General features: G+C 45.9%; 1 protein-coding gene across 1 annotated transcript in view; it reads right to left on the bottom strand.

Moving 5' to 3' along the window:
• The window catches only part of LOC112235697 (DNA (cytosine-5)-methyltransferase 3A-like), a 43,419-nt gene extending 33,204 nt beyond the window's left edge, over window positions 1-10,215 (bottom strand). Inside the window, exon 1 of the mRNA XM_042321297.1 lies at window positions 10,167-10,215. Within this exon, the coding sequence (XP_042177231.1) occupies window positions 10,167-10,215 (49 nt within the window). The remainder of the gene's footprint in view (window positions 1-10,166) is intronic.
• Window positions 10,216-10,445: the final 230 nt, after the last annotated feature.

Raw genomic sequence — 10,445 nt, 5'->3', positions numbered from 1 at the left:
CCTAAAGTCCCATATCTACTGGGTGAAATCCCACAGTGTGCCATCACAGCAGCAAGATGTGTGACCTGTTGCCATAAGAAAAGGGCAACCAGTGAAGAACAAACACCATTGTAAATACAACCTATATTTATGTTAATTTATTTTCCCTTTTGTACTTTAAAATGTCTTTATTCTTTTGGAATGTTTGCTGTTCATTTGTATTATTTATTTCACATTAATTTCTTTTAACTAGGTAAAATTGTGTCACTTCTCTTGCAACAGAGTCAGGGTATATGCAGCAGTTTGGGCCGCCTGGCTCGTTGCGAACTGTGTGTAGACTATTTCTTCCTAACAAAGACAGCCAACTTCGCCAAACGGGGGATGATTTAACAATCGTTGGACGACTGTACCGAACCATAAACATCAATGCCTTTCTTAAAATCAATACACAGAAGTATATATTTTTAAACCTGCATATTTAGCTAAAAGAAATCCAGGTTAGCAGGCAATATTAACCAGGTGAAATTGTGTCATTTCTCTTGCGTTCATTGCACACATAGTCAGGGTATATGCAACAGTTTGGGCCGCCTGGCTCGTTGCAAACTAATTTTCCAGATTTGTACGTAATTATGTCATAACATTGAAGGTTGTACAATGTAACAGCAATATTTAGACTTAGGGATGCCACCCGTTAGATAAAATACGGAACAGTTCCGTATTTCACTGAAAGAATAAACCATTTGTTTTCGAAAAGATAGTTTCCGGATTGGACCATATTAATGACCAAAGGCTCGTATTTCTGTGTGTTATGTTATAATTAAGTCTATGATTTGATAGAGCAGTCTGACTGAGCGATGGTAGGCACCAGCAGGCTCGTACGCATTCATTCAAACAGCACTTTCGTGCGTTTTGCCAGCAGCTCTTCGCAATGCTTCAAGCATTGCGCTGTTTATGACTTCAAGCCGATCAACTCCCGAGATGAGGCTGGTGTAACCGATGTGAAATGGCTAGCTAGTTAGCGGGGTGCACGCTAATAGCGTTTCAATCGGTGACGTCCCTCGCTCTGAGACGTGAGTAGTTCTTCCTCTTGCCCTGCAAGGGCCGCGGCTTTTGTGGAGCGATGGGCAACGATGCGTCAAGGGTGGCTGTTGTCGATGTGTTCCTGGTTCGAGCCCAATGTAGGGGCGAGGAGAGGGACGGAAGCTATACTGTTACACTGGCAATACTAATGTGCCTATAAGAACATCCAATAGTCAAAGGAATATGAAATACAAATGGTGTGGAGAGAAATAGTCCTATAATAACTACAACCTAAAACTTGTTACCTGGGAATATTGAAGACTCATGTTAAAAGGAACCACCAACTTTCATATGTTCTCATGTTCTGAGCAAGGAACTCAAATGTTAGCTTTTTTTACATGGCACATATTGCACTTTTACTTTCTTCTCCAACACTTTGTTTTTGCATTATTTAAACGAAATTGAACATGTTTCATTATTTATTTGAGGCTAAATTGATTTTATTGATGTATTATATTAAGTTCAAATAAGTGTTAATTTAGTATTGTTGTAATTGTCATTATTACAAATAAATTAAATAAATTAAAAAATTGGACGTTTAATTGGTATCGGTTTTGTTTTGGTCCTCCAATAATCGCTATCGGCATTGAAAAATCATAACCGGCCGACCTCTAGTTTGTACAGTCGTGGCCAAAAGTTTTGAGAATGACACAAATATTCATTTTCCCAAAGGCTGCTGCCTCAGTTTTTATGATGGCAATTTGCATATACTCCAGAATGTTATGAAGAGTGATCAGATGAATTGCAATTAACTGCAAAGTCCCTCTTTGCCATGCAAAGAACTGAATCCCCAAAAAACATTCACACTGCATTTCAGCCCTGCCACAAAGGACCAGCTGACATCATGTCAGTGATTCTCTCATTATTTTTTTTATTTTTTTAAATTTTACCTTTATTTTACTAGGCAAGTCAGTTAAGAACAAATTCTTATTTTCAATGGCGGCCTAGGAACAGTGGGTTAACTGCCTGTTCAGGGCCAGAACGACAGATTTTTACCTTGTCAGCTCGGGATTCGACCTTACAACCTTTCGGTTACTAGTCCAACGCTCTAACCAGTAGGCTACCCTGCCGCCCAGGTGGTGTGAGTGGTGACGAGGACAAGGCTGGAGACCACTCTGTCATGCTGATTGAGTTCGAATAACAGACTGGAAGCTTCAAAAGGAGGGTGGTGCTTGGAATCATTGTTCTTCCCCTGTCAACCATGGTTACCTGCAAGGAAACATGTGCGGTCATCATTGCTTTGCACAAAAAGGGCTTCACAGGCAAGGATATTGCTGCCAGTAAGATTGCACCTCAATCAACCATTTATCGGATCATCAAGAACTTCAAGGAGAGCTGTTCAATTGTTGAGAAGAAGGCTTCAGGACGCCCAAGAAAGTCCAGCAAGCGCCAGGACCATCTCCTAAAGTTGATTCAGCTGCGGGATCGGGGCACCACCAGTACAGAGCTTGCTCAAATGGCAGCAGGCAGGTGTGAGTGCATCTGCACGCACAATGAGGCAAAGACTTTTGGAGGATGGCGTGGTGTCAAGAAGGGCAGCAAAGTAGCCACTTCTCTCCAGGAAACACATCAGGGACAGACTGATATTCAGCAGAAGGTACAGGGATTGGACTGCTGAGGACTGGGGTAAAGTCATTGTCTCTGATGAATCCCCTTTCCGATTGTTTGGGGCATTCGGAAAAAAGCTTGTCCAGAGAAAACAAGGTGAGCGCTACCATCAGTCCTATGTCAAGCCAACAGTAAATCATCCTGAGACCATTCATGTGTGGGGTTGCTTCTCAACCAAGGGAGTGGGCTCACTCACAATGTTGCCTAAGAACACAACCATGAATAAAGAATGGTACCAACACATCCTCCGAGAGTAACTTCTCCCAACCATCCAGGAACAGTTTGGTAATGAACAATGTCTTTTCCAACATGATGGAGAACCTTGCCATAAGGCAAAAGTGATAACTAAGTGGCTCAGGGAACAAAACATTGATATTTTGGGTCCATAGCCAGGAAACTCCCCAGACCTTAATCCCATTAAGAACTTGTGGTCAATCCTCAAGAGGTGGATGGACAAACAAAAACCCACAAATTCTGACAAACTCCAAGCATTGATTGTGCAAGAATGGGCTGCCATCAGTCAGGATGTGGCCCAGAAGTTGATTGACAGCATGCCAGGGTGGATTGCAGAGGTCTTGAAAAAGATGGGTCAACACTGCAAATATTGACTCAAATCAAATCAAATTTTATTTGTCACATACACATGGTTAGCAGATGTTAATGCGAGTGTAGCGAAATGCTTATGCTTCTAGTTCCGACAATGCAGAAACAACCAACAAGTAATCTAACTAACAATTCCAAAACGACTGTCTTATACACAGTGTAAGGGGATAAAGAATATGTACATAAGGATATATGAATGAGTGACGGTACAGAGCAGCATAGGCAAGATACAGTAGATGGTATCAAGTACAGTATATACATATGAGATGAGTATGTAAACAAAGTGGCATAGTTAGTGGCTAGTGATACATGTATTACATAAGGATGCAGTCGATGATTTAGAGTACAGTATATACGTATGCATATGAGATGAATAATGTAGGGTAAGTAACATTATATAAGGTAGCATTGTTTAAAGTGGCTAGTGATATATTTACATCATTTCCCATCAATTCCCATTATTAAAGTGGCTGGAGTTGAGTCAGTGTCAGTGTGTTGGCAGCAGCCACTCAATGTTAGTGGTGGCTGTTTAACAGTCTGATGGCCTTGAGATAGAAGCTGTTTTTCAGTCTCTCGGTCCCAGCTTTGATGCACCTGTACTGACCTCGCCTTCTGGATGATAGTGGGGTGAACAGGCAGTGGCTCGGGTGGTTGATGTCCTTGATGATCTTTATGGCCTTCCTGTAACATCGGGTGGTGTAGGTGTCCTGGAGGGCAGGTAGTTTGCCCCCGGTGATGCGTTGTGCAAACCTCACTACCCTCTGGAGAGCCTTCCGGTTGTGGGCGGAGCAGTTGCCGTACCAGGCGGTGATACAGCCCGCCAGGATGCTCTCTATTGTGCATCTGTAGAAGTTGGTGAGTGCTTTTGGTGACAAGCCGAATTTCTTCAGCCTCCTGAGGTTGAAGAGGCGCTGCTGCGCCTTCTTCACGATGCTGTCTGTGTGAGTGGACCAATTCAGTTTGTCTGTGATGTGTATGCCGAGGAACTTAAAACTTGCTACCCTCTCCACTACTGTTCCATCGATGTGGATAGGGGGGTGTTCCCTCTGCTGTTTCCTGAAGTCCACAATCATCTCCTTAGTTTTGTTGACGTTGAGTGTGAGGTTATTTTCCTGACACCACACTCCAAGGGCCCTCACCTCCTCCCTGTAGGCCGTCTCGTCGTTGTTGGTAATCAAGCCTACCACTGTTGTGTCGTCCGCAAACTTGATGATTGAGTTGGAGGCATGCGTGGCCACGCAGTCGTGGGTGAACAGGGAGTACAGGAGAGGGCTCAGAACGCACCCTTGTGGGGCCCCAGTGTTGAGGATCAGCGGGGTGGAGATGTTGTTGCCTACCCTCACCACCTGGAGGCGGCCCGTCAGGAAGTCCAGTACCCAGTTGCACAGGGCGGGGTCGAGACCCAGGGTCTCGAGCTTGATGACGAGCTTGGAGGGTACTATGGTGTTGAATGCCGAGCTGTAGTCGATGAACAGCATTCTCACATAGGTATTCCTCTTGTCCAGATGGGTTAGGGCAGTGTGCAGTGTGGTTGAGATTGCATCGTCTGTGGACCTATTTGGGCGGTAAGCAAATTGGAGTGGGTCAAGGGTGTCAGGTAGGGTGGAGGTGATATGGTCCTTGACTAGTCTCTCAAAGCACTTCATGATGACGGATGTGAGTGCTACGGGCGGTAGTCGTTTAGCTCAGTTACCTTAGCTTTCTTGGGAACAGGAACAATGGTGGCCCTCTTGAAGCATGTGGGAACAGCAGACTGGTATAGGGATTGATTGAATATGTCCGTAAACACACCGGCCAGCTGGTCTGCGCATGCTCTGAGGGCGCGGCTGGGGATGCCGTCTGGGCCTGCAGCCTTGCGAGGGTTAACACGTTTAAATGTCTTACTCACTTCGGCTGCAGTGAAGGAGAGACCGCATGTTTCCGTTGCAGGCCGTGTCAGTGGCACTGTATTGTCCTCAAAGCGGGCAAAAAAGTTATTTAGTCTGCCTGGGAGCAAGACATCCTGGTCCGTGACTGGGCTGGGTTTCTTCCTGTAGTCCGTGATTGACTGTAGACCCTGCCACATACCTCTTGTGTCTGAGCCGTTGAATTGAGATTCTACTTTGTCTCTGTACTGGCGCTTAGCTTGTTTGATAGCCTTGCGGAGGGAATAGCTGCACTGTTTGTATTCGGCCATGTTACCAGACACCTTGCCCTGATTAAAAGCAGTGGTTCGTGCCTTCAGTTTCACACGAATGCTGCCATCAATCCACGGTTTCTGGTTAGGGAATGTTTTAATCGTTGCTATGGGAACGACATCTTCAACGCACGTTCTAATGAACTCGCACACCGTATCAGCGTATTCGTCAATGTTGTTGTCTGACGCAATACGAAACATCTCCCAGTCCACGTGATGGAAGCAGTCTTGGAGTGTGGAGTCAGCTTGGTCGGACCAGCGTTGGACAGACCTCAGCGTGGGAGCTTCTTGTTTTAGTTTCTGTCTGTAGGCAGGGATCAACAAAATGGAGTCATGGTCAGCTTTTCCGAAAGGGGGCGGGGCAGGGCCTTATATGCGTCGCGGAAGTTAGAGTAACAATGATCCAGGGTCTTTCCACCCCTGGTTGCGCAATCGATATGCTGATAAAATTTAGGGAGTCTTGTTTTCAGATTAGCCTTGTTAAAATCCCCAGCTACAATGAATGCAGCCTCCGGATAAATCGTTTCCAGTTTGCAGAGAGTTAAATAAAGTTCGTTCAGAGCCATCGATGTGTCTGCTTGGGGGGATATATACGGCTGTGATTATAATCGAAGAGAATTCTCTTGGTAGATAATGCGGTCTACATTTGATTGTGAGGAATTCTAAATCAGGTGAACAGAAGGATTTGAGTTCCTGTATGTTTCTTTCATCACACCATGTCACGTTGGCCATAAGACATACGCCCCCGCCCCTCTTCTTACCAGAAAGATGTTTGTTTCTGTCGGCGCGATGCGTGGAGAAACCCGCTGGCTGCACCGCTTCGGATTGCGTCTCCAGTTAGCCATGTTTCCGTGAAGCAGAGAACGTTACAGTCTCTGATGTCCCTCTGGAATGCTACCCTTGCTCGGATTTCATCAACCTTGTTGTCAAGAGACTGGACATTGGCAAGAAGAATGCTAGGGAGTGGTGCACGATGTGCCCGTCTCCGGAGTCTGACCAGAAGACCGCTTCGTTTCCCTCTTTTTCTGAGTCGTTTTTTTTTGGTCGCTGCATGTGATCCACTCGGTTACACTGGTTGTAAGGCAGAACACAGGATCCCGCGTCGCGGAAAACATATTCTTGGTCGTACTGATGGTGAGTTGACGCTGATCTTATATTCAGTAGTTCTTGTCGGCTGTATGTAAAGAAACCTAAGATGACCTGGGGTACTAGTGTAAGAAATAACACGTAAAAAAACAAAAAACTGCATAGTTTCCTAGGAACGCGAGCGAGGCGGCCATCTCTGTCGGCGCCGGAATAATACTGATACGCGGGCTCCATTTCCCTATGTGGGAGCATTGTTATCCGTCGGTCAGGTTTTTAAAGCCACCAGGGCTCTATTTCCCTATGTGGGAGCATTGTGATCCGTTGGTCGTTTTTAAAGACACCAGGGCTCTTACTTCCCTATGTGGGAGCATTGTGATCTGTCGGTCAGGTTTTTAAAGACACCAGGGCTCCATTTCCCTATGTGGGAGCATTGTGATCCGTCGGTCAGGTTTTTAAAGCCACCAGGGCTCTATTTCCCTATGTGGGAGCATTGTTATCCGTCAGTCAGGTTTTTAAAGACACAAGGGCTCTATTTCCCTATGTGGGAGCATTTTAATCCGTCGGTCAGGTTTTTTAAAGCCACCAGGGCTCTATTTCCCTATGTGGGAGCATTGTGATCTGTTGGTCGTTTTTTTTAAAGACACCAGGGCTCTTACTTCCCTATGTGGGTCAGGTTTTTTAAAGACACCAGGGCTCTATTTCCCTATGTGGGAGCATTGTGATCCGTCAGTCAGGTTTTTTAAAGACACAAGGGCTCTATTTCCCTATGTGGGAGCATTGTGATCCGTCGGTCAGGTTTTTAAAGCCACCAGGGCTCTATTTCCCTATGTGGGAGCATTGTGATCCGTCGGTCAGGTTTTTAAAGACACCAGGGCTCTATTTCCCTATGTGGGAGCATTGTGATCCGTCGGTCGGGTTTTTAAAGACACCGGGGCTCTATTTCCCTATGTGGGAGCATTGTGATCCGTCGGTCAGGTTTTTAAAGACACCAGGGCTCTATTTCCCTATGTGGGAGCATTGTGATCCGTCGGTCAGGTTTTTAAAGACACCAGGGCTCTATTTCCCTATGTGGAAGCATTGTGATCCGTCGGTCGGGTTTTTTAAAGACACCAGGGCTCTATTTCCCTATGTGGGAGCATTGTGATCCGTCGGTCAGGTTTTTTAAAGCCACCAGGGCTCTATTTCCCTATGTGGGAGCATTGTGATCCGTCGGCCAGGTTTTTGAACTGGTTACATGTAAATGGGGACTAACCCCATTCTGTACAAATTTGTGCAACTGCGGCATTCAAACGAGGCTGCAATGAAAACTTTTACTTTTTTTTTTTTTTTTTTTTTACTTAACTAGGCTAGTCAGTTAAGAACATATTCTTATTTACAATGAAGGCCTACACCGGCCAAACCCGGACGCTGGGAAAATTATACACTGCCCAATCACGGCCGGTTGTGATACAGCCTGGGTTCGAACAGGGTGTCTGTAGCGACGCCTCTAGCACTGAGATGCAGTGCCTTAGACCGCTGCACCACTCAGAGCCCTAATGGGACTGTAGCAACTGTGTTGACATCAAAATCAGGGGTGTGAACTACGTTTCTATTCAAGCGTTGATTGACATGGTAATAGTGAGATAGTATCGGAGTAAAGTTGAAAAAACTGGGTGGGTGAGACAGGGACAGGGTGGGGGGACAGGGGACAGGGTGGGGGGACAGGGTGGGGGACAGGGGACAGGGTGGGGGGACAGGATAAGGGGACAGGGTGGGGGGACAGGGTGGGTGGACAGGGGACAGGGTGGGGGACAGGGTTGGGGGACAGGGACAGGGTGGGGGGGGCAGGGACAGATAGTATCGGAGTAAAGTTGAAAAAAAAAACAGACCCCTCTGACGCTGTACGTATCATTGTGACGTATCACGATGTAACGTATGACACGCACTATGCCACACATGTGCTGTACAGCCTCTCTCCACCAGGTATGGCACTTCTCTCACAGATTAAAACTAGGGAAAGGGACAGGGTGGGGGACAGGGGACAGTAAGGGGGACAGGGTGGGAGGACAGGGTAAGGGGACAGGGTGGGAGGGACAGGGTAAGGGGGACAGGGTAAGGGGACAGGGACAGGGTATGGGGCAGGGACAGGGTAAGGGGACAGGGACATGAGGCAGGGACAGGGTGGGGGGACAGGGTAAGGGGCATGTTTTGTATTTCTTTTATATGATTATTATTATTATTATTATAACAACAACTAGGCAAGTCAGTTAAGAACATATTCTCATTTACCATGACGTCCCTAACCTGGACAAGCCCTAACCTGGACGACGCTGGGCCAATTTTGCGCCGCTCCATGGGACTCTGAATCACGGCCAGTTGTGATACAGCCTGGAATCGAACCAGAGTCTGTAGTGATGCCTCTAGCACTGAGATGCAGTGCCTTAGACCACTGCACCACTCGGGTGCCCCATCAAATTAAATTGTATTTTACACACGCACTGAAAACAACAGGTGCAGATCTTACAGTGAAATGCTTACTTACAAGCCCTTAACCAACAATGCTTTAAAATAAGTTAAGATTTTTTTTTTAAATAAGTGTTAAGTAAAAAATAGATAAGTAGACAATAGAAAATAAAAGGAACAAATAATTAAACAGCAGCAGTAAAATAACAATCAAGGCTATATACAGGTACCATACAGAGTCAATGTGCGGGGGCACCGTTAGTCGAGGTAATGGAGGTAATATGTACATGTAGGTAGAGTTAAAGTGACTATTGCATAGATAATAAACAGAGAGTAGCAGCAGCAGGGTAAAAGAGGGGTCTGGGTAGCAACGGGGGTGAATGTGAAGGAATGTTCCCCAAGCCGTGAGCTTGGTCCAGGGGAAATCCTTATTACTACGTGAAACCGACTCCACCCATGAGTTGATAAATCCATTACCAGGGTTACAGCTTCCAAGCCCGTTCCACTCATAACTACTTCTATGCTACTGTCAGCTTGTTGACGGGGGAAAAAGTTGTTTTATATCAGTTAACTAACTACTAGGTAAATAATAACATCGTAACGTTATCTATATAGATAAAGGAATTATTCATACTAGGACAACAGTCAAATACTATCTAGCTAGATAACCATAATAACGTGACTTCGTCAGTGGCTAGCTTAACAACAGAGTTAGTGCGACAGGCTAGCTAACGGGGTTAGCTAAAGCTGCTAGCCTACGTACTTATCAGTCGAGGGATGTAGCTGTTAACTAAACATAACGGTCGGTCTGGCCAACCGGTCCGGCCAGCCGGTCCAGCAGCATTGAACTGTACTGTTATTTATATGATGCTGTCATTCTGAAAACTATAGTTTTCAGCCAACCCCCTCTGGGGGCCTCCGTTATAATCACACACATACCCACTCACTCACTCACTGCGCCGCTAACACGTTGACTGCGGTGGGACTCGAGGAGCATCTACCTAGTTAGCTAACTAACTATTAAAACAAAACTAGTTGCCAACAAAGTCCGCTTCTAAATGGTTTAGATCGTAGTGATAATAGTTAGTGACATTTACTGACTGTCTCGTGTGAAGAGCCTCTATTTGATGCGGTGTTCCGAGCCTGTCCGGTCTGTGCTAGTTGCGTTGCTACAGTCGGTCCACTCAGATACCTGTCGACCAGCTCTGCTGTCTGCCCAAGTGCGCCTGCGCGGCACCCATACGGTCCCAGTGGCAAGGTTTGACCTGCGTCACAGCGAAACTGCATCACCTCGTATCCCCCCGGGTGCCATGGTGGATCTATATCACTTGGGGTTTTATTCATTCAGCCTAATCTGTTGCAAAACGTTTCTTAAACGAAGGCAAAACGGAACGAAACGAGGGACTTTGGGACAGTTCGAAATGTTACTGTTTATTATATATACTGTTTCTTAGTAACTTTATTCCTACCT

This window comes from Oncorhynchus tshawytscha, linkage group LG05 (assembly GCF_018296145.1).
Source record: "Oncorhynchus tshawytscha isolate Ot180627B linkage group LG05, Otsh_v2.0, whole genome shotgun sequence".
Lineage (NCBI taxonomy): Eukaryota > Metazoa > Chordata > Actinopteri > Salmoniformes > Salmonidae > Oncorhynchus > Oncorhynchus tshawytscha.
Note: the sequence above shows the minus strand (reverse complement) of the source record. Positions and strands in the feature narration are given on the sequence as shown.